General features: G+C 38.9%; 1 protein-coding gene across 7 annotated transcripts in view; it reads left to right on the forward strand.

Annotated features, from left to right (window-relative positions):
- Positions 1-26,131, forward strand: part of Pgant9 (polypeptide N-acetylgalactosaminyltransferase 9) — a 189,519-nt gene that overhangs the window by 101,224 nt on the left and 62,164 nt on the right. For all 7 annotated transcript variants that reach the window (XM_083084589.1, XM_083084594.1, XM_083084591.1 and 4 more), the window contains 2 exons: positions 5,375-5,470; positions 22,802-23,844. In XM_083084589.1, coding sequence (XP_082940715.1) covers positions 23,586-23,844 — 259 coding nt within the window. In that variant the 5' untranslated portion in view covers positions 5,375-5,470; positions 22,802-23,585. The remainder of the gene's footprint in view (positions 1-5,374; positions 5,471-22,801; positions 23,845-26,131) is intronic.

Genomic DNA, 26,131 nt, shown 5'->3' on the forward strand with positions numbered 1-26,131 from the left:
ACGCGGATCAGCGCGACGTCAATGTCACCCAAGAGAGAGAGATAGAGAGAGATGCAATCGTCCCGGAACAATGCAAACGCGACGATGTAACGGCGATGTCGCGCCAGACGCTTACCTCGTGAACAATGAAGTTTATACGATGCCGAATGCCGTTATCTTACGACGAGGCGGAGGATTAAGTTTCAAGCACCAACGGAGCTTGCGGCTCCTGACGGCTGATGCTTCGGAGCGCATCCGCATCGGAACGTTTGCTGTATCCGGCTCTCGCAAATTCCGTCCATGCGCAGTTTCCGACGCGACACCCGCGATGAGAACGTTTCCGCGCGAGCACGTGGGAGTGACGTTTATATTAATTTCTTTATTCTTTATTTCGCGTCCCTCCGCAATTGATGCTCGACTGCAAAAAAGATGAAAAAATGAAACCGAAATATATTTGACGTCGCGCAACGTCTCGTGGGATTAAAAAAAAAAATCTAAATTTAAATGTCAATCGTATTTAAATTTGCACATGAGAACAGATGGGAAGGTATAAGATTATAAATGAGTATTTCTCTTTGCATAATTCATCGGGTTAATTAAACAAATACGACACATGTTCTTTTAATTTCTGGAATCTCGACTCGGAGGATGGCACGATTCGAAAGTGCAGTACACGGCATGTAAGCTCCTTCACTCTCGGCGCCTTTCTCTAGTACTAGAGATCTCGTCGCGATTATTAAATAAGACGCGGCGAAAGTGGCGGTGACGCGGGTGGTTAGCGGCTCCGGTGACGCGGCCGAGGGCAGGAAATCATGCATAATTCAACGTCGAGAACTTGGTCCACGGTGGCACGGATGCTCCGGGAGCGGAGAGTATCGCTGCCGCATCTTAGCGCGAGGAATAACGGTACTTTGTTCTTCGCCGCTCCCGCCGCGGCTGCTCGTTGTGCTTCTTTGCGGTTCACGTAATCGTACCAACCCATTAACATCGGCCAACTTTTTGCGACATTTCGAGCACTCGACTACTCGAGAGCCGGGTTGTTGGAGGATGTTTCAACTGGAAACTCCTTCTGGGAGCTCCTCGAAGAATTTTAATGGCGCAAAGACAAATTGTCGTCTATCGGGCGAATGTTAATTCCGTTGACGTAATTCCACACCGGGGAACTTTCGAAGCGTTTGCGCAAATTGTGAAGAAACATAACATCGAAAGTTAATCCAACAATTTATCGTTAAATTACTTGTCCGAATTTAAGTGCAATATTTGAATGTATCGTAAATTGCATCTCGAATTTTATACAAATCGAAGAGAGATCATTTTAACGCGTATACATAATACGTAATATTGAATATGCAAAGAGCACGTAATTTTTTCGAAATTCGATTGAGTTAAAAACCGACTGTATGATAATGCGATAATTGTTTTAGTTATTCCAAAATTATCTGTAAATTTAGTCTCTCTCTTTTTGGAAGAAACACTAGTCGATCTGAAAAATTGAGAAAAAAATCACACTATAAAATTCTAAAAGGGCTTTGATTTATTCGTGTTGTTCCGCTACTCCCCGCGTGCATTTTCTCGATGCACATCGAAATATTCATCGCGCTTTCATGTGCTTCCGATGTATCACCTATAAAATCGCGCGACGCGAATACCTTTAGTGTAATCGCACGGAAGAGACAAGAAATGACATTTCCAATATGACATGAAAGTGGAAAGCGGATCCATTCTGTAAATGCATCCGGTATAATCGTTAGTAGTCCACGTAGTTTATGAAATTTTAATAATTTATCGTTAAACATTTTTAAAATGTTAAAAAAATTAAGTACTGTGAACAAAGAAATATAATTATATGTCTTTCTTTACAAGTATTTTAAACGTACAATTATACATAATGTATATTTTTTAAATGCATATTTAAAAATTTTTTAACATTTTTATGATTAAATAAACATTCGAGCAAAAATATATTTTAGTTATATTCATTAATATTTCTCTCTGATTTCTCTACATTATTCCAAAATGCTTCTTCTTTAGATAACATCGACATTGCTAATCCGGTTTTCGATCTACTATCTCGAATAGCAAATGTCATTTGACTCAAATTTCCGATATAATATTATAATAGTCAATATTTCTGAAAGTATAATAATCTTCGTTGAATTAGAGAAGAGATAATAATAATTTTCTTTGGATCAATAACTGTTTTGGAAGCTGAAACATTATTTTATACATGAGTCGTGTATATATAACCATTTGCGAACGGAATGTCCAGTTTAGAATGACGTTTAAAGAATTATAGACTCGTCATTAAGCTTTTGATAGACGTAGGTACTTTTTAAAAATGGATATTGCACTCCATTACTATTGTTCGATATATGATTTATCGGTCACAGAGCTTATCGATGATGACAGGAAAGATCGCATGTTACTAACACAATTCGCCATTTTCGCTTCCATTCGTACATCCATAGATGCTCTTAATCCTTTCGATTCTCGTAGCGTTGAATGCATCGCTGCAACAAATTACTAGGATCATGCTCGAGCGCGACTGAGAGAGCTCCACAAATCCGCCATCAAACAATTCAACGAGACACTGCGATACAATACAGAAAAATATGGAGTGCTAAAACTGGTATCGCGGAATGTCAAGAATGACCAACGTCAAAAAATATGATTTATACATAAAAATTGCTCCCCATAATTCTTCTCTCGCTAGTATTTCACAATTGTTTTACAGAGGGATCGAATAAGCGGAATAAACAACTATGTATAGGAAATGAAACGGTACGTCGTGTAATAATTTATTCGCCTAATAATAATAATAATAACGATAATAATACAGGATCATCGCGTAACCGGTTAGAATTTATATTGAGGTTTCAACCCAGGAAGTAGTTTACACTCTAATTGAATCCGGCAAATATGTTTGCCCCGAAATCCGAAATGAAGCTTCCGCTTCGCGCATTCGCATCTTTCTCCGCGTGCGTTCGCCAACTTCAATTTCACAATTTCGCCAAAAATCAGCCTGTAAATTAAAGCGCGACAGAGAACAGTGGTACGATGGATGAGAGAGGGGGGTGGTGGGGGAGAGGGCGATAAAAATCCATCCGCTTGTGCCCGCTTTAGCTCGACGGGAGCGAGCTCCTACTCGGGGGATTTAGGAAGCGAGAAAGTTTGCTCGGACGATGCCGCGTTAAATTAAATTACGGCGAAATTGCGGCACGAATTTGCGCATTGCTAGCTCGTACCTGTACACATAGAAAGTAAAGGGAAACGAGAGCGCGTAATAAGAGGCATGTGTGGGATTGCAGCAAATATATTATATAAGATATGAATTGCTCATTTTTTTTCAATTTCGTCCAATTTTCCAAAAGCATTTTCCGCAACCTTCCCATTTAGTTGACATTCGCGTAAATTTGTAAATAAATGAGATACAATTTTCAAGTGGATATGTATCGCAATTAGTTGCATCTTTTCGATGCAAATAAAATCAAGAGGAATATTAAGAGAAAAAAAATCAATATCATTTATTTATTTATTTATTTGATTGAAAGCATTTCCAATATTGAATTTTGGAAATTTATATCGTACAATTTTCCTATTTTCCCGTCTAAATTCCCGCCAACGAAGACCTCCTGGAACATCTAACATTTAATTAACAGGAAGTTAACTGCCGTAGAACATCGTAACACGAGTCTACGGATACGGCTATGGCGCCGTACATTTTCGTCGGCAAACAATCAACGCGTACATTGTTGCTCTTTAACGGTCTTGTTGAATCTATATTTTAGTTCTTAGTGAAACTACCGAATTTTCGGCAAGATAGTTGAGATATCTGCCGAATCAATTTGCAGAAATTTGGTTTAACGATGCGAAACTTTATTTTCGCATGAATCATAATCATATATGCATGCATAAGAGCAACTGTGTAATTGACTGTGTAAGAATATTTCCATGAAAGCAGAGATATAATTTAAGGCTATCATTTCACACTCGAGTACCGCGGAAAGGAAACCGAATGGCAAAGGACACGTATTCGTTACTTGCTTCCGTACTTACCGGATACTTGCCAGCAACCACTTGCTCATTACCGCGAGTTACTTAGTGATGCATTAATGCGGAGCCCGAGCGCACTCAGTGGTCCATTTCCGTGCGCTCGAAGGTTTGCCTTTCGCCTCGCCGGACCATATGAAAGGAATACGGTGAAAGGAATAGATGGAAAGAGAGAGAGAGAGAGAGAGAGGGAGAGAGACGCATTTATATTTTACAATTGTTCCCTTGCAATATATATTATTGTTATTATTGAGGATATATTTCTCGCGTGTTACTTATCGTTTATTGTGACATTTTTATTAGCATGTTTTCTTCTTTCACCTTCATATTTGTCTTATCCTTTATATCCCCTTCTCCTTCTTTTCCTCCTCGTCTCGAGCTTTGCTTTATTTTCCTTACGAATGCGAAATTGTAAAAGTCTGACGAGAAACTATGGCGAGGTACAAGCACGTTGCAAGCGCCAATGTTGGTACCGAGGAAATCAGCTTCTCGGACGTACTTAAGAGATGGAACATGCGCAAACGCAATTTTTCATCACAGCTGGAAAGTCCGCGAAGGCTGCACTCTGCGAAATCAGGGAGACACCCGCCACAGGAATTACTTTCGCGTGTTGCGCAGACATAATTCCGGTGACGTCTATCTTTCTTTTTACATTTTTTTTGTTGTAGAATAGCGGGAGGAAAAAGGGGAGATCGCTGCATCATCTTTATTAATTGTCCTTACTTAAAGTGCACCCTTCATGCAAAATGTATTATTTTGAGAAGCAGAGGACATTAATTCTGCGCACAATTTTACACATTTTATATTTTATTATTAAAGGAATAACGTCATATATAATTAATAAATACAGCAAGTAAATATTTATTTATATTAAATCGCGCGCGATCCATTCGATGCAATTCACACGTATTCCTCCCTCTCCCACGTCATGTTTTTTCACCCTTTAACTCGGTGAAACCGTGCGTCGCCGGCGCGATTGCGTGACGCGAGACTGTCACATCTCGCTGGCAATTTGTCACGATTTGTTTTATCATCGGTTTAGCCGAACATATATAGCGATGTGCTCGTGTAAGCGACCGTACGATTACGGGCGCGATGCATACATCATCACGCAAGAATACATTTTTGCGCGCGGCGTGACTTTGAATAGCAAATTACCGGCGACTATTGTTGCTAATCTTTTAATATCGCGAACGGATACCACAAACGCGTTATTTCCATCTTTTAATCCGAATAAAATATTGCCGGCGACGCGATAACGCAACACAATGATATATTTTCATTCAATATAATAAAAATTTTATGATAAAAATCTCTGCGTCATAATATGACTTTTCCCTTTCAGATCGAATTAATTGATCAGCGAGAGCCAGCATCGAGGTACCTATCTTATTCAGGAATCAAAAACTCTCTAATTGGAGCGAGCCACCAGCAGCGAATGGTATGTATGAAAGAAATCTCGCGATTTTGTACATTTTAATCCCAAGTTCGCGCCGATGTTAAAATAGTAACGTGTTTGTGTGTGGGTGTGTTTCGGTGCCCCACCGCGGCATGAATGGTCGCGCTTGATAACAAAACTCGTTGCGACGAGGATATTAATGCCTTGCGCGAAGACGCCCTTAATAAGTCCGCGACGTAATGAAAACCATTCATATAAAAGTTTTCCGCGGACGCTGACGCTTTAATTGAACGAGGAGATCGCGTTGCGCCGCGGTCTCTCTCTCCTCCGCTTTTCTTACACCAAGCTGTAACAAGATGTCAGAGATTACCGGGGACTCTTCTCGCTTCGTTGGCTCCCCCGTAACTTTCGTATCCTTCCCTGGTAACTTTCATTAAAAATTTCCTATCGGGCGAATCCCGCGACGAAGTCCGCCAATTTGTTATCGAGCTCGCCACTTTCATCGGGAATCGAATCGAAAGTTATTCACTTGTTCCGCCATCGGCGAGACAAAAAATACCAATTCTCCGGAAAACGAATGGAAAGCTCCTTGGGATGATATAACGAAATTCCGAGCGTTCGGCTATAAATTAATTATTTCTAGATACGACGAGAGACAAAGAGATAGAGAGGAAGGAATTGAAATTCAAATGAATTTATTATGCAAGAGGGGGAGAAGCTTTGTGTCGCGGAATTTATAATTGATGTCATCGGAACGTTGCAAAATTCCTACGAGCTGCCGCGATACGTGGGTTCATTTCAATACACATGTCGCAGACGCGTCGAATACCGAAAGTCGACTGCTGATGGAAAATTTCTCGCGCCGGATTTAATTTACTTATTCCGATCGAATGACAGACGGCACTCGCTGCGTTTAATCCCATCGCGGTCGGACTTGTAAAAAAAGCATGGGAAAAAGGTCCAATGCATCGTACTCGCGGAGGACTGTCGTCGTTCGCCGTTCATTTCCGTGGACATCAGCCACTTTCACGTTCTTTTTCGCGCCCACTGTGGCAACCAGTGGGCTCATTAATTTTTCATCGCTCATCCCGGTCATATAGCGCCGATTTTAGGGTCGGCCGGAATAAACGAGCTACCAATTTTTGCGGCACCGGCGCCGTCCGCTTCGATTTAACGAGCGTGATTTAATCGCGCCCCGAAGCTCGCTCACCCCGCAAACCACCTCTGTAGCCCCCAGTCTGGCCCCGTTTAGGGGCAATTAATCCAGCGGAAACGCACGGGTCGATCGTACCTCGACAGAGCATAGTAATTGTTGCCGGGAGCCTCTAAACGCAAGCGATATATCTAATATTTGCCAATCGCACTTATCGACCATGCGCTTTCCAACTAGCGAATACGTTGTCTTTTTAATCCTCGTGTCTTTATCACTGGTGAGAGATCAAATGCGCTGGAATGAAATGGATGGAAGCAAAACTTGAGAAAAAAATAAATTATGTGATTATTTATATTCTCGTATCTTTTTTCAAGAGACATGAGAAAAAAATATATTTAATATATTTTAAAAAGGTAGATAAAAAAAGATTCTATATATTATTAAAGAATATCTATATAAATTAACTGAAATATTTTAATTAATTAAAAAATAACAATTTTCCCAATATTTTTAGGCGTTTTGAATGTGAGGGAATTATGATTTATTTATTTTCAAGAACTGTTTTATTTCGTAAAAGACAAATTTATCCCGTGAACGTTTGCATAAAGCTGCATAATGTTTGCGCTCGCACACGTACATTAAGTGCATGTATGTACCTTAGTATACATCTCTCTAATCCGGAATCGCGATAATACATAAATTCTTGCTTCATCGTTGAGATTTTATGTCGATATATGTAAACTCTCCAGGGCACATATTTATTATTTTTCGTCATCCATAAAAGATCTAATTATTAATATAAAATATTTTGAAAATTAATTAAAAATTCCGCTTATTTATACATTTGTCATTTCTCACATGCTATTTCTATGCGCGATCATTAAGAATGATTAGATCTATCAATGAAGTTAATCGATGCCACGTCTCGACTTCCTTCGACATGGAAAACACAACAAGTCCCTGCGTTTCGACGCATTAATTTCAGGCACGACGTTTTATGCACGTACAATATACGAAGAGGGAGAGGAGAAGCGACCCTGCGTGTTAAGCATCCCTATGAATAGAGATGTGTAGGGAGAGGGGTAGGTACATACATCAGAGGCATTACCGCCAAGTGTAATGCAAACGAACGTACACTCTCTTTCCCGTGCAAAATGTTAAAGTGACACGACACGGTCAGCAACGTCGGTCAGGAACGAAGCGAACAGCTCCGGCCGTCAATAAACTCGCTCCTACTCTCTTCATTATAATGCCCGTTTAATTAAATACCTCCGCGCACATCCCATTAGAACGTCAAACAATAATTCAGAAATTCCTACGCTCTTCTCCATCCCGCGTATGTACATGTGCCATGTACCACGAAGATTGCGCGTGCGTGGGCGCAATTCTATTGTCATAAAAAAACGCGTAATCGCGCACATTTGTTCTCGCCGATGAAACGTGGCTTGAATGACTCCGTCGCGTGTTCGACTTTAATTCGCACGCCCTTCCCTCTCTTGGAGGAGCTCGTAATAATATCATTATATCTTACGGTATGCGAAGCGCGGGAGATGCGAGATATGTACTTACGTATGGAAATAATACTCGGCGAACTCGCTATAATGTTATTCACCGTAATAACTCATCTACGGACGTTAACGCGTACGGTGCTGCGAAATTTCGACTCGACTTGGCGAAAACCTTAGTAATTTTATGTGCGAACTGATAGAGACTCCAACTATTTCTCATGACTGTATTTACTACTTATTTGCATTTTATTATTGATATCAATCTGATAATTAAATAAGAATTTAATAAGAAATTATAATGATCAATAAATCTTATTTTGCCGCCTGTCCAACGTACGCATTTTATTAAATTTATCAGTGACGCAATATCGATAATTAATATTTCGGACATAATAAACGAGCCATGAAGAATTTTCTAAAAATTTCAGACTTTAATATTGTGCATTTTTTAACATTATCGGGACTTTATCGAGCATATCGCATATCGTAGATAAAGACCCTCTCCGTTGACGAGATATCGAGATACTTCAATCAGTCATAGTGTAACGTGCGCTCGATCCAGCGAATCAATTCGACGGCATTTTACGTCGTGAGTGTCGTCGTGGCACAATTCCGTCGTAATCCACGAGATGATCTCGCACGCAAAAAGGCGAGAAGTACCTGTTGAAAGAGCCTTCTAGAGAGGAATCCGTTCGCGGCTCCGCTCGTCGAGTTCCCTGAAGTTTCGACGGGAGTTGACGGTCTTAGAGAAACTTGCGAGATCGATCGGGTCGGGGTTTGAGTTCGCCGCATCCGCTACGCTAGAGTTCTGATTGGATGCCGATGTAATTCGGTGAACGCTTATGCATGATCCTCGGCGAAGTAATACGTGTAGGTTACTGTCGTAGGTGAGTTGCACGTGAGAAAGCTTGGAATGCCTGTGCGTGGGTGTCGCGTTGTTAATCATCTGTGTGGATGGAAATAACCGATCGGTGTCAACATTGAATGATACATCGACAACGATGCATCGAATGAACATTTATGGCGTAAGAAATGCAAGCTATAGTTAATCCACTCTCGTTGTGATCGTGTAAGGATAATGATTTTATATTCCTGTATTTCGGTGATTGAATCATGACGTGAAATTATAATTAGCGTATTTTGAAATTGCCTAAATTATTATTAATTTTCGAAAAGAATAGAAATGAGGACGCCGTTAATTTATGTATTATCTCTTCTATTTCTCTCCTCTTAAGAAATATTCCATGCATATTTTATTCTATCGCCAACTTATTTAAATATCTATATTATTGATTTCCGAATGCTAAATGGATATTTGATTGCGTCTAAAAAAGAGAATTCGCGTTTCATTTATTTAGTCGATTCAATTTAAATAATATTAAACGTTTAAATAATCAAGTGCAATTAAATATCACTTAATTCTAATTAAATGTAACATGTTATATATAAAAACACGCTTTAAATAAACATGGAATACAGATGATATAACACGTATAGAGAAAATAAATTCATGTTTGATGTACTTTCTCTGTTATCTCACCGTTATTTTTATCTCGAGTGTGTCATTATATGCTATCATCCATAGCACTCGCATAAGAGAGTCGTAAGAGCGATACTTTTTCTCACACTGTATTATGGTAAAAGAATACAAGAAATGTTCTCACGGTCGATAAGATAAGATTGAAATTTTGTATGGGACATCTCTACTGCTCCATATGCTGTTGATGACAGTGCAATCTCATATGTATTGTAATCTCGTCGGTTGCTAGGCAATTCGCTTAGACGTGTCGGCGTCAGCTCGTTAAAAAATTTCGACTTTCGAATGCAAGATTTTGATCGTTATTTTATTAACCGCGTATCCGATAATTAAAATTTCATTCCAAGAAAAGCGTATAAGAAAATATAATTATACAATTTTATTTTTGGTTTTTGCATATTTAAAATTCTAGCAAGAAAGTTTCATATTTTTGAAATTAAGCTCCTATAAGTATTTTTCGTTTTACTTTCTTTTTTAAATATTAATTGAATCTTGTATTGTTTTTCCAAAATACCAATAAAGGTTTACATCCTTTTTTAAGAGACAATTTTTCATTTACAACGTTATTAAATTTCTTTTGATGGAAGCGATTCTAATTCTATCTATGATCAATTACATCTATTGCCCGAATATTATTATGCTCGATGTTTTAAGAAGGAGATATAATCAGGAAATAGTTTATTAGTAAAAATTCGTTTAATTGCATCGCATTAAATTTATTCTAGAATTAATAAAATTAAAAGAAATAAATAAATCGATAAACCGTGTATCCAAAATAGAAGTCATTGATTGGGGTCATTAATGAGTTGACGACATAATAAAATATACATGAGATATATTCTGTAAATGAGTTTATAACTTAGAAGAGACAATATAATAGAGATAAAATAAACAATGTTTTTATTTCTATTCTTTTCGTAAATTTATAATAATTTATAAGCAATTTCAAAATATTCTAAAAGTAATTTTACGTGATATTCTAAAAGTAATTTTACGTCATGATTAAAAAATATAGAAGGAATAATTTTATCGTTACACGATGATAGCGAAGGCGGACAGAAATTAACAGCTTGTTGATGGCACTTCTTACACCATAATTAAGGGTTTATTCAACAGCAAATCGTTTCTCGTCGAGATCGTCCAGGAGGTTTCGAGTTTTTACGAGATGTACGAACAGCGAAGTCGCGAGCTCGATTCCCGCAGACGAACGGCGAAAGACGGAAATGGAAAAGTTCTATTAACTGCTGCCGTTTTCTTGCCGCAGTATTCCCCGTGTTTATTTAAAAACTTTTCAAACTCCTTGCAAATCCACGACTAACGGCGCGTGTGCTACGTTCGCGTTTTGCGAGGAATCGCCCGAATATTTCTCGAAGCCCTCGAGGGAACATTCGCTACACCATTGTTTCGCACGGATAATAAAGAGCGTAGGGCGAGACGGAAGTTCTTGGGTGTACCTTCATCCGGATTAATTAATTACCCTTGGCCTCTTTTCGCTTCCCTCGCGGAAAAATGAACGATGGCGTGATGCGACGCGACAGGATGAAAGGCGTCTACCTTCTTCTTCCATCTCTTTGTCGTATTTTTTTTTGTTATGAATTGCGCGATTAATTTTTTAAGCATTATTGCATCGTTCATAAAGAGCCTGTTTAATATTTAAGTAATATCGGAAAAAATTTCTGTAAATTTTCTACACGGAAAATGGTAGTGATATAATTAAACGCGAATTGTTTCTAAAATTTAATTGGACTTTGGCAAAATTATTTCGTGTTAAACTTTAAAGTATTTTAATTTTCCTTCTCTTTTTTTTCTTTTATATCATCGATATAATAAATTGCTTCTCCATCAATGCAAGATCTTCCAATGCGTAAATATTATTATTTAGTTAGCATTTAATCAAAAAGTTATGGAATTATATTTATTTAAACAGTTTTTGCAATCTTGTGGCATCTTTTTTGGAAAGACAATTAAAATAATCTAAAGGATACAATTCTTTTCCGAAGATTATATTTTTTGTCTTTCCTTGTTCCTTGTTTTTCCTTCCTTTTTCTCATCTTGTAAATGGTTTCCGTGCTATCATGCAGATACCAGATCCTACACAAACTCTAGAAGACTACAGAATCCTACAATGTGACTAGCGAGCTGTAAGTCGTTCCCGACAAAAAGATCACTCGTTTTGTCTACTACTATCGTTCTTCTTTTGTCGCCTACTCTTTCTTACGTTTCCTAAAATCGAGGTAATCCTTAATTCCAAGATCTTCGATATGCAAACATCAGACTATTGTTTTCTCTTTCTGTCGCGCCCGCTTAATTAATATAGATTGTTTCATTTTAACTCGAATGTTGCTATTATTTCTTTAGACTGATATTGAAATTGTTGGAGCTTCATCTATCAAGTGTTTTTTAAAAAAATTATTAAATATCTTTCAAATTATAGAAATGTTTTACAAATGATCTGATATGATTGAGTAAACTGTATTTTTAATTAATTGATTTTAAAAATTCATCTCTCTCTCTAAAACATTTTATTTATAGAATCTATATACCAGCTGTTCCGCAACCTAACGTTGTTAGAAGCTGATTGTGTTTACCTTTGTGCAAACACGTACGGTTGCGCGGACTTGTAGCACGATGTCAGATTTTTCTAGTGATTTTTTCACGAACTAAGCTATATAAAAAACTAGATGAGATTTTTGTTTGCGGAAGATTATTACTTTCACTGTCGATATTATATGCGGCCTGTCAATATCTCAGCCGAAAAAAGGTAAAAAACCGTTTTATAGATGATGCAAATTGAGTTTTAGCTATCTAAATTATACATCGTCGCTTTCCTCTCATATTTTTGTTCTAAAAGAATGATTGGTATCACTTTTAACTTTAATGCGAGCGTAATTAATTTTGTTAAATGAGCAAAATGAGATCATTATGCCAGATTCCAACATTTGATAATACGAAATATTTTTAATAAGCTAAATGCATTACTGATGTTAAACTATTGATAGAAGCTTCTCAATTTCTTGTGCATATTAAAATTTAATGAGCAATATGCATGTGTGCGGTCGCATTTAAATTATTAATCTTCTCAGAGAAAAACGTGCGAGAGAACAGGAGAGATAATATATTAATAGAAAGATTTAAATTCTGTTAAAAGCTCGGAAATTGTAGAGCAGATAACTAAAACGAAAAATACAGAAAATTAGAGGAGATAGATGAATGTATAAGGAACAAAACATGTCCATAAAGATGATGAAATTTTATAATGCATGTATGTGAGACCTGTTAAAAGGTATATTTTTCCAGTTCCAGGACAAATATTACATGATTGACGTATATATATTTGCGCAATTTTTTCGATTTAGCGCTTTCTTTTCCGTTCGACGACACGAGCGATCTCCGTTTCTCGTTTGACTCGTATAAAGTCATCTCTGCAGCGCCGTCGTGCCTTCTGTGTACGTTAAGTCATGCGGATCTGACAGGCGCGTTGCGGAATTACGGCGTATTGCCCGAGGGTACCACGCTATGGAATCTACCCGACACACACCCCCCTTCGCCTCCTTCCACTCGCTCATCCCTCCTCGTATGTAAACAGCAGATTCTTCGCTCTCGTTTTTCCACTCCCTCGCAGAACGTCAGGGTAACAATGGTCGCGCGGACGCACGTATCAGAGCGGAAAGACGCGTGTATAACGCCCTGTCGGGAATGCAATCTTGACATAACAGCACCACCACGTGTACTACATTTTTCCAGCTTACACTCATCCGCGCACGAAGATGAGACAAAGCGACGAAGCCTCTAATGCAAAAAATTGCCCAGACAATGCGCGGGGAATATTTACTCGTAACACTTGCGGCAAGTTATTTTTACGAAAAATTCTCTCTTTTTTCCGCCAACTTTATTTCATACACTCTACATGTGAATAATTTAATTCGTCTTTGATTTCACGCTTCGCTCCGCGATTCGATATTCCGCCGTGACATTGGCAAGGTGCGTAAACCAATTTCGACGATCCCGCTGATGGTCCGTGACTCGGCGAATAAAACATGCGCGCTCTAAATTTATTCCATTTCTAATTCCAGCATTCGGGGCAGCATTAGGATACTCGATGCTGCCACCACAATATTTCATTTGGAACGTAGGTCTCGCAAAGGGAGCTCGCCGTGATTCGCGCGATGACTCGAAATCCTCCGGTCCTTCGTCCTGCTCCAGTTTACTTGAGTTTGCTCAACGGAATGTCGTGATTCGCGCGCGCGTTTTCGCGAACCGCAACTCGTCACAGGGTGTGTTGGTCACTCGGTTACAAGAACCGCGAGCGGAACATTTGGCCGGGACGAGCACAGTTGGGAACTCTCGAACGCGGTGCAAATTCGGGCTCACCGACTGCACCGGGTCGACGTGTATTTTCGGGGAGACGTGACCGGGCTGCGCCGAGCGTTTCCTTTTCCGCGGAAAATCGGACTGTATACTCTGCTGGCATTTTAGAGAACTTGCATGCCCGCAATCGCGGCTTTTAACGCTACGGTTCCGAGCTGTTTTCACGTACAAGAGTTTTAAGTGGCTACTCATTGTCAGTGAATTTGTGCGTCGGAATCTGAACATTCGGTAGAGCATAATACAATCTGAATATTTGACAAAATTTTAATATCAATGTGATAAATTTAAAGATGCAAAAGAGATGCGATTTAATTTCTTTTTTTATTAAATTTCAACGACACTTTTTTGGCGTCGAAAATGATTAACCTGACTCTAGCCATTGCAGGGAACCACTTTATTTTCGTACGTGACACGCGTGATATGAGAATAATGTCGGTACCGCTGATATCAGAACAGACCTGATGCAAAGCGCACCTGTCTCTATACGAGACACTGATCTATGCGCGTTAATTAAAAGGCGCTTTATCCCGCGTGCATGGCAGCTGTGTAAACGCCATATTTCCACGTCAATCGTTTGACCGCACACACTATAGTTACATGCACATGTACATAAATCTAACGACGAGGAACGTCGAATGGTCCACCGCAATGGAACGTGGACGCGATGTTCGCTCCGATGTCGTCTTCGAATCACGTCTGTTACTCCGGTCTCGCTAGTAATCAAACGGACCTTGCTTCTCGATCTCGATCTCACTTTACGCGAATGAACGCGACGCGATTGATACCCGTTTCTCATCCGATCTCGCGAGCGATTCGGGAAACGATCGCTCCGTGACTGACGCGAAAATTTTCTCGGCGGAAAAATGAGAAAAGAATACGAGAATAATATTGCGGGCCGCAGAACCGTCTCGTCTATTTCGGTCCCCGGATTCGGCAAGGCACGTCGCGCAAAGTGTCAATCGAAGCGTCTGATATCCTTCGCTGGCAGTGGAATCCTTGGAGTTTCTCTTTTCGGAAAAAGTGACAATTTCCCGGTGATATCGAACCCTGCTACGTTCATTCTCCTTTTGCTAGCGTTCGTCACCGTGGATATTCAATGACAGTTCTCGAAGAGGGAACGATCGCTTCTTCGATCTCTTCTCCCGAGAAACTTGGCGTTTCGCGAAGATGTTAATGACCCATCGAGACCCATCGTTCCTCAATCTCCGCCTCTCGTCGAGCGTAAAACGCTCGTATCCCGTGGAGAGGCGCATATCGCGCGCGCGTTGAATTCGCGTGCCTCTTGATTTACGACGCATGCCTCGCGAACCGCGTATCGATTCCCTCATTCATAAACATTCCACGTAGAATCGCGGCGTAGAATGCCGTCGTTCTGCACACACCGTGCGCGCCATTAATTGCAGCGTGCCAATAAATACAGGACGCGTCTCTCTCACGGTGTCTGAATCGCTCGCGATTCCGCAAAGCGCGCTGCGACCCACCGGCAGCGGTTTCCTTTGGCGTTTGTGCGCGCGACTCGTCGAGCATCGGCGTTAATTCGATGAAAATTAATTAGTATCGGCCTCGAGGAGCTCCGGTCCTGTGAAATCGAGCGCGAATCGTCCCACGGGCGAGAATTTGATTAGCCGCGCGGGAGCGTCGCGCTCGGCAGAGTCGAACTAAATTTCCATCGAACCGCAAAATTCATCGCCGAGACGCTACCTATCGATTTTCTGCTTTTCCGAAGGATATATTTTCTCTTACGTACACGAAGTATAAGAGATTTCTCAAGTTTGTATTATATAATAATCGAGAAGGGAGGAGAACAATACATGTATATTTTTCTCTGCAAGAGAGTCTTTTATTCTTTCAACAATTTAGTATTATTTAAAACTTCTCCTAATCACATCGATAATACGGTGGACATCTAGAAGAAAGAGAAACGCGATAATTAATAAAATATTATCGCCTGAATTTTAATTGTAAAGCATACAAGTCTATCTAAGCATGTTCGGACAAAATTACTCCTGAACTTATGGACGATCGATCGCGGAAATCCAGGCCACGATTCCTCATAATCGGTTGTAAGGCGACCACGAGGCGTCCCGGTGGACTGAAAAATCGTTAGCACTTTTTCCCCGACCGCCATTAGCACGGAATTACGATAGCGCGTCGACAGGTTCATAAGGGTCCCGAGTCACGTAATGATTTCTTGCGGCCTCTGATGGCCTCGTGACCTCTGACCCGACGAAATAGGCACGCATGACTTCTCACGCATCGCGCCCAAAACCTGCTTTGCTCAAGTGATCGTCCATGTATGGGTATCCTTCGAAATCGAAGCTCGTGATAAGCGATCATTTGTCATGAAATTAAACATGGTCTAGGGGTAGCAGCATGATGGAAAGTTATTCGGCTTCGTTTAAATGAAATAACAATTAGCAAAGCTCGATTAGCTTGCTGCGCAAATTTTTCATACGTTAATATTTCCCCATGAATTGTTTGATCGTTAAATTATTAATAGTCGGTTTATCAACGTCGATTAATTTTCGACCTTAATTCAACTGATGTTTTTCTTCCTTTTCAAGTCCAGTTAGAAATGAAGAAAAACAACTGAAAAATAGTTTAGAAATACTACGGCTACTATTATAAATCGTACCGAGTTCTTTGTGTATCGTAGTTAGAATTTCACAGTTTAATATTAATTTGCCGGTTTAAAAGCGAATCAATCATAGTCACGCACATGTGTTCGCTCTTTATCGAATCATAATTTTAAAATCATATATCCTCTTGCAAATCAGCATCCGTCAAAAGCGTACAGATTATACGGCATTTAGTTGCGCGCGGAAAGATTCCGTGTCTATTTTCTTTATTGAGGATATTATTTTAATGACGTACTACTTTATGAGATCGCCGAGATTTCCACTTGTAACGCGACGAGTCGAGAAAGGAAAAGGCAGCCGCAAATCGGCACGAAAGATGGAGCAAACTAGTACTAGGAGGATGGTATCGGACGATATTCCCTCCTCTCCCTCCCCTTTTCTCCCCAAAGAATGTGCTCGTTTGGCGGAAGTCCAATCTGCAAGCCCGAAACGTCCATTACTCCATTAGCGGTTACCGTGTTAACTCTTTATTGCTCCAACATTCTCCATTGTCGAGATAGTGGTACAGCAAGAAAAGCAGGAAGGGGTTAATGTCCACATTTCCTTAAGATTACCGTGCTTTGGTACCAGATCGCATAGTCCTATAATACTACATATGACACGTGTGACGCGCGCTCTCACGCGTTATGCAATTCATGCGTTATCAGGTCTATTCACCGGTACTTTTACGCCATCATCTTATGGTGTATGTATGTCACAACGCGATTGAATGAAAAAAACTTGCTTTTTACGGTGAGATACATACATGTACATTCGAGAGAAGTGCATTTAACTCTTTATCAGTAGTTAATAATTTGTGGATCTGTAACGTTTTACCTGAAAATATTTTTGAAATTTTTATGCTACCATTAGAAAAAATAAAAATTTATATAATAATACTATATTTTTTCACTATAATCTCTGTGTTAATTATTAAAATAAAATTCTCTAAAACACATGACTTGCCATTCATAGCGTTTTCTTCAACTATTGATAAAAGATTGATGGCTACAAAAACAATATTACATTTGTACGTACCATCTGATATTTGTTATTTTTTTCGTCTAGTGTTCTTCAGTAATTTTTCCAATTATTTATTAAATTCAAAAAACACGTAAATATGTGGAACATTCTACGAGTTTTATTATATTGTTTTGCAAATGTATTTTTATAACAATGTACTTTTTTTCGCAAGTAATGAAAGAATATTGTTCTTTCTTTTAATGATTGAGAGCTCGCCGCGCAAAGGTGATCCGTGATACGGCGCAATTATTTTCCTGATTATCAGATCGCGACACGTGGTCGTTTCCGGCGACGCAATTTCGTGCGCCGTCGAGCTCGGAAAATTTCTTCGCCGTCGAATATGTTCCTTTCGCCGTGCGGCGAGACGTGCAAGCAGATCCTACACTGAGTTTTGCATAATATATGAAGTGATGCATCTTAAGGACGTATAACGGCGGTAACGTTCATGCAAATTTCCATCGCTAAGCGGCGCGGAACGGAATTTCAAATTTTCGCTTTAACGAAATTTTAACCATGAACGTTAATTCTGTATTTGTAAATCAACGTGATTTTAGACATTTAAATCTGGATGGATGCTTGGAAAAATTAGAACGTTAAATTATCAAGTTTATCATTTAATTAAAGTGTCTCCTTCAGACACGATAATGTTTTAAATAGCCGTTCCCATTCACGAGATATACTTCTGTGCACAATGTGGATTAATTTAATGCTGTAAATAGATTAGTTAAACAGAGAAGAGACAGGATTTTTGTCGTTTGGTTATTTAATTATACCAGAATACGCTTTTGCGCTAAGTTTTTAAAACATTTTAATATAATTGCTATCACTAGCAATATAAATATGCTCCTTGCTTGTCAAAAATAGCGTAATAATTAATGTAATTATCATTTGCAATGATACATCTTTATTATGAGACTGTTCATCTCCTCGAGCTTGTTCCAAATAAATGTAAATAAACCAGATAAATAGATATAACTGAATAACGCGCAAAAGCTGTACCTGAGATATATCTCTCTCTTCCAATTGTTCGTCCGATTTCTCTTATTCCGGATACACGAATCGGTTTGAGGACTCATGCAGATTTGAAATCCTTCCCGTGATTCTTTTCCCTTGTATATCCCGAGCTCACACGATATCGCCGCGAGGGATTTCGACTGACTTATTTTCCTGGTCCGCGACGCATGGCGAACTAGAATGCCTGTTGTCTATCCATATTCTCCGTTGTCCGCGAATATCCTTGCTTGTGCCCGTGTCTCACGTGTCTGCGTCTCTCGGCTCCCTTTCCCCATTTCTCTCTCGAGCACATAGAGAAATATTTAAAGATGTCGCATGCTCCGAAGTTTGTCAGCGCGAAAATAACGCGGTTTTTTATATTTTCAGGAGCCTGAAAAATTGTCGATTTTATCCACCTCAACTCGCGCCGAAAGAGGGAATTTCAGAATGCATTTAAACGCTTTTAGCGAGGATCCAAAATTCTATTATGCTGCCATTAGCGGCCGATATTTGATTAATCGAATTCGCATTTCGCGATGGACTGTCGGGGATATTATTCGGCAAACAATTCTGTATAGGACTTCAACTCTTATAAATTATTCGATATGTTTATCTTTGAGAAAACGCGGATTCATTATTATTAGTAAATTGCTAGAGAATCGAAATAAAGGAAGAAAAAATAACGTAAAGTGCGTGAAAAGGGCAAAGAAATATTATTTCGCTTGACTGAGGGGAAAAGAAGTTTATGTTTGGATAGAAAGACTCGAAGGTGAATCGAGGGACTCAAAGTGACTCGAGTGAAAAAGCAGATTATCATTGTGCCTAACTATCTATACTCTCGTCAGTTTGATTCTCGTTACGTCGTGTACATCCTGTCGATATTATCGAACGTGATTGGCACCCCTTTCCTGCGCCTCCAACATTTCTCCGACGTTTCTCGCCTTTCTATCCTCTAAGCGATTCATTTAACGACGGACAAAGAATCCAGCCATTGTGCTCTCGTTTCATGTCGGTGGTAGACCCGTAGCGAAAATAGAACCTAACCCAAATAAACAGTGACACGCGAGCTCGATGTTAACCTGGGCAGTAGCTCGGTGTAACTTCGTTTAACACGAAAGGGCGATGGCGCTTGCGGCAAAATTTACGAAAGCAGGCTCTTACAAACGATGAATATACTCTTTCTCTTCTACTTCGTTTAGTCATCTGGCATCGTTTAGATACTCCCAATTACAAGGTAAACACATTTAATTCACTCGCTAATCTCTCATCTAGCTCTTATATCGAAAAAATGCTTTTACGAAAGAGGAGACATTTTTATTTTGGTACGATATTATATTTTTATAGTGCCTTGCGATATTTGTACACAAAGCGATACATTTGATAAAAGCGATACAGAACGAATCTGAAAAAGAGAAGAAGAGGCCTATTTTTTAGTCTGGGAAATATTTCAATTTCGAGCCGAGCAACACACGGTACAATATTATTTTTCCTCTTTTAACGTTTTGCTTCAAGACTTCATTTAATTTCTCGTTACAATATCGTAGCTTTTTCTTTTCAAAACTCCACAGTAAATTAAATTTGTGCTTTCTGCAAAACCTTATATATTATTTTTACAACGCGATTATTTCTTTTTGTCGTGTAGTTGTGTAGTTTACTCTTTGTTTACGCACGCGTTTAACTTTAATCCAACAATCTCTTACTTTCGGCGTTCGCCGAAAGACTTTTTTGAGATCCTGGGATACGGTTCATTCCACGAGAAAATATATCGCATCTCCAACTCTTACCTTTTTCTACTGCCGCGACGGGAGATGCCACACTTATGCTACTTACAGTATATTTACTGCCGGATCGTAAAGGATCATAAAGGAGAGGAAAAAGGAGGTTTTTCAGAACGATACATCGACCGGTATTTTAGAGACGAGGAGAGCAGTAAACTCTTTTACGGAAAAGTGTCCCCGATAGTAACGACCACTAAAAAGCGACCATGCCACTTCGCCACGTACGGTTCTAGCAAAGCCAGAGAGCCAGACTACTTTCGCACTAACGTTTCTCCAGCGCGCACAATGCTTTCGTACACGTGTCTACTCGAGACAACGTTCTCTCAACTCGTTGGAAATGGAAGGCCTCTCTCAGAAAGATAGTATAATCCGCAGAGTTCTCTTATATTGTACCGTCGAAGGTTTCTCAGCGAGATTGTTCCTCGCAGATCTCTCAATTCTGATCTTTGCTTACGAAAAGTTAAATTACTACAACCTTCGGGATGTGTTTTCGCTCCTCAATCTTACTCGAAGCGCACAATTTTATTCTGTCGATACGAAAAATTCCATCATAATTTAAAAAAGAATTTTTTATATATTTATTGATTACGTGTGTGATTATATTATATCAAACTTACGTTTTTTTCTTTCGTCGCGAGCGATGCGTAAAACAATGATACAGATGCAATTTTGTGAATATCAGGATATTCATAACATCCGTCTCGATGCATCGCCGTTCGATCCGATAAAACGTCCTCGCGATACGGTTACGGTTGAAACGCGAAACGGTAAAACGTGCATGTACCACGCGTCTTTCTCCGCCTATGAATAGTGAAATGTCTCGGGGGCGGCTGAAAAGAGCGCGAGCGAGGGTGCTTTACTTGCTCCTCTCCTTCGCGGGGGTGCTTTTCTCGCGTCTCTCCCGTCTCGAATCTTTCGAGGGGCCTTTTCATCGTTATGCCAGCAGTCTCCGGTCCTTTCGAATGCAACCCTCGATTTCCCGATACGAGCAGATACGAGCAACTTTGCACAATCTGCGAGATTGCGTGCACGCGACGACGGCCAACTTTTCCATGGGGCGATGCATTGCGCATAATGCAATGGTCGCACGTCTACTTATCTATGTCCAATCGCACTCGCCATGTCGGAAGTATAATCATCTCGTTTCGTAATAGGCCCGGTGAAAATGGCGGATAATCGTCCATCGATCTTATCGCGATTCGATTTAATTTATTCGCGACAATTCATTTCTCTTTGCGATATTTATTTCCACGACGAAGTACCGTCTGTCTGATAGCGTCTGATAGAATCTTTCGGATATCTAAGACGTATCAATATCGTCGATCGTTACTTCTATATGCGTCCGTCTTAATGTCGTTATCAAATATGCTGTCGTGTATATCGTGTGGCCAAAAGTTCCTAATTTCCTAATTTAATACAAAGTTAATAAAGCCCCGAGACGCGCGTATTTTCCAATTACTTGGTGCCGGGTTACTCGCAAGAACATATTTTATATACACACGTTGAACTCTGGATTATAGATCGTTTAACGAGCGCGCAACTTTACGATCATTCTCTTAATTGAGAAATTCTCAAGTCGATCGTATTTTCAGATTATCTCTTATCGTATAACACCTGGCGAGATAAGTAAATTGTAAGACGTATTTCAAAGATGTAAATTATACTTGCTATTAAAAAAAAACACGAGATCTGCCACATTTTTATTTCCACTTGTTGTAAACAAAAATATTTCTACATTTATTTATTTAATATCGCATCAATAATTATAATCGATAATTAATATCGGATAATCTTTATTTTATTGGAGACGCTGGAATAAGAAAGCGAAAGCGCTCTTCGATGATACTAAATATATTGCAGATACTTGTTATCGTGTCAATTGTGAATGTTTATTATTCTGAAAATTTAAAAAGTCAATAATTGTGAAAGCAAAATTTGTATTCCGTTCATGATATTAATTCCAATATCGAAAATCGCTATTCAATTAATAATTTTTATAACGATTCTAATATTACTTAGATATTTAACTAAAATACTTATTTATAAGTTAGTTAAACTTATTATGAAAATTATTACCGTAAATAGTTGCAAAGGGATTAAATATTAATACGTAACGTAACAGAGAGTGCATGTAATGTATATGTTTATTATCCTAAAATATTTTGAATTTATTAAATGATTAAATAAATTTGATTAAATATTTCTAAGAGATAATTTTAAATAAATAAATTTAGATAAATAAATGGAGCTTTCTTGTTATAGATTCGGATATTTTCAATTTTATTTAATTTAATTTTATTTAATTTAATTGTAGTCTTCTTTTATACGTATTATATATTGTTTTCGACTATATATTTCTCTTACCAATATCGATCATCCATTTTATGATTTACAGATATAAAATGTGGTGATGAAAACATTCAACCTGGAAATATACATATCGCAACGATACATATATGGATTATTATTGAGAAGACTGTAATCATATCCAGTCTGCGAATGCTATAATTCGTATTAATATACAAATTTTACGACGTTCTGTGTTGGAGCAAACGACGAAAATAAATGTGACACATATCGAATCAGAAAACGTATCAAATTATAAAAGTCGGCAAATGCCTGCAACGTTATATATCTCAAACTACTACAAAATTAAATGAGTATAATTTATCGATATATTTTATCACATCTCTCACGTGAAATACATCGTTACGATATCGAAGCATCAACTTTAGATAATAATTTTATCGAAACGGACGATGTGACGCATATACGCTCACAGATGGTTACAGGAGATATTACACGTCAGTGAGAATTTATCCGAACTTATAGTATAAAATATTGTTCGTCGAGGAGAAGAGGACGTATTCGCGAAGATTTCTAGCGCGATTACTCGTGAAAGGGAAGCGCCGTTTCCCGCATCGATCTCCTCTCTCCACTCAAACGTTTAATTAGCGTCCTCGATCGCGTAGAAAGGAGAAACTGATCTGGACCTTTCGACGTCATTCGGCGAGTCGGTCGGTGGAAGAAGATTGTGGAGGGGACGAGAGGATGTTGCTGAGGTAACACGGCATTTCGAGGCCGCACGAGAAGCACGATAATCGCAGGGCGCAGGACGAAGGTGTCGATAATCGCAGCGGACGCACAAAGGGAGGATCGAGGAGCAGCGGCGATAGGAGATGGGCTTTCCCAGGAGAAGGTCGTTGTGGCTGAAGGTGGCGGTGTTGGCGACCGCCGTGTGGGTGACCGTCTGTTTCCTGCTCTACACCGAGGATCGGGCGGCCGCCGTTCAGGGGTTGGCACCGTCGGGCGTCGCGATGCCGCCGCAGCAAGCGGCGAACGGCTTTGTGCCGCCCGCGGCGGCCTTTAGAAAAGAGACGTCCGGCAACGTACTCAGTAACAGGGCGAAGATCAAGGATCAGGCCGGACCGGAGCAAGGTAATTTAAGCACCAGTGTTTTTCTCTACTTTTTCTTTTTTTTTCCTTTTCGTTTGTTCAATTTATCGGAAGGTTAATTTTTCTCGATTCTGCGAGAATAAAAAATATATATTCCCGAAAAAAATATGGAGAACCTAGAATATTAATATAAGGATTTCCCTCTTGTATCTGAAAATCGGAGAATTCTCGTGGAATTTTATTAAAATTTCTCCCTTTGGTAATTTTGCTCTTATTGGAAACAGTTGGCAATCCGCTGACGTTGTGTGAATCGTGTATTTAAAATATACATATATATATTAATATATGTATCAATAGCTTCATTTCATCTTTTGTCAATGTAATATAGGTATAATGTAAATGTCACATGAATCAAAATCCTGTTAGGAAACGGCTTAATAGGTTGACACTCCAATCGCGAATCGTATATTTAAAATATATTATAGATAATATACCTCTATTTAATTCAATATCTTAACACAATATTAATAATAACATTACATATTTTTTATTGCAATTTTTAATGAAAAAATGGAAATGTAATAAAAGTAAAAAAATATTTATTTTACGAAAACTATTCAGTTTTCTTTCAGTACATTTTTAAATTTCTTGAAATTTAACTCTATGTGTTTTTCTCTATAAAAATAAAAAACATTAAGAAACGTATGTAATAAAAAAGAAAGATATATTAAGAAATTTTTATCAGTTTTTTTCCCTTAAATTTTACACAAAAATATCTTGAAAATTAGGAAATTTTCAGGGAATATTTTTACAAGATTTGAGTAGACATTCGTAATAAATTAAAGTAATAATATCTTTCAACGCGAGAGACATACTCGTATATAGCATATTTAATTTTATTTTTGTGAAACATTATTTTCGCGTGAAAATTATTATTTTGATCTGTTTAAATTTGACGTGGAAGATGCGTCGTTTTTATTTCTTTTTCTAGAGAGACATATAGAATATTTGATTCTCTGAAACAATATTTCTGCATGAAAATTATTTTGAAAATCTTTCTATTTCTTTTTTTCAAAAATTTTCATAAAGATTGTATATGATATTAATAATTCTTTATTTCAGGAAGATCTTTTGTCAATGTAATATAGGTATACTGTAAATGGCTACATGAATCAAGTCTGTTAGGAAACGGCTTAATAGGCTGACACCCCACGCGGATTAGGTGCGAGTTAGGTCTTAATAAGCTGATAGATGTTCCTTGTGGAATGTATGGTCTGTGCATGAATCATATCGAGAATGTTAAGTTAGTTCGCGAGCCACCTGTGGCTCAACGTGTTCGACATTTCGAGATGGTTTTTTAAGCATCAATCATTACAGATTTATCTATTTCTGATATTAACCAATTCGATAATTTATCGCAATATTAATGAGGGATTTCAAATGGAAAAGTTTTATTTATTTTAATAACTTTAAAATATCTTCGGAGAGAAATATTATTTTCAAATTGTTTTGTTACAGATTTATATAAATTTTATCCAAGTATTTAATAGATTTTTATATAAGACACTGTACTTGTTGACAACTTTATTTATGAAAACAATTTAAGAAGCATTTAAAATATAAAGATATATCGATTTAAGATTAATTTATCTTTTGAGAAAAACTAATTTTTACGCACGTTTTTTTTAAATTCTTTTTAGCTCAAGACGCTTATATCGTTTTGCACTTTTTGATACTTTTTGATCGTTTAAGTGGAGACCTAGGAATAAAAGCAAACCGCGTGTAGGAAGAATATAGAACGGGAATGCGACTATGCCCGGAGAATTCTCAAAGATGAAAGTTGGTTCTCTCCCGACGCCGCCACGGGCGCAATAAGGAACCCTTGATAGTTCATCCCGCCTTATTGCCAGACGCGAAGTACGAATAGGGCTCTCATAGTACATGGATCATCCCGGCGATATTGTGGGTGTTTCACGCTGGCGCGCAACGCGATATACCGGGAAGGTCGCTTGTCTGTGAGCGAGAATCTCTTGAGTGATGAACCTAGACGTCTCGCTGCTGATGCCTCTTATGATCTCGCGTTTCCAGGGAGCTTCACGTACTCGCGCGCGCGCGCGCAGAACGACGTGTTAATGAATTTAAATACCTCCGTGCGAGAGAGTCGGTGCTGAAAATGAACGAGACGCGCTTCATCTTGCACGAAAGAGACTGCGGCGGGGTCGTTTTTCCAAGGAAAGCTCGTGTTTGGCGTAGCTAGAACGGGGTGGCGGCCGTGATACACGACGCGAGTTTCACCGTCGAACTTGGCGGCGGGCCGGGTCGCGACACT

The sequence above is a fragment of the Camponotus vicinus genome, unplaced genomic scaffold (assembly GCF_025532165.1).
Source record: "Camponotus vicinus isolate PSW18456_S1 unplaced genomic scaffold, iyCamVici1.0 SCAF_12, whole genome shotgun sequence".
Lineage (NCBI taxonomy): Eukaryota > Metazoa > Arthropoda > Insecta > Hymenoptera > Formicidae > Camponotus > Camponotus vicinus.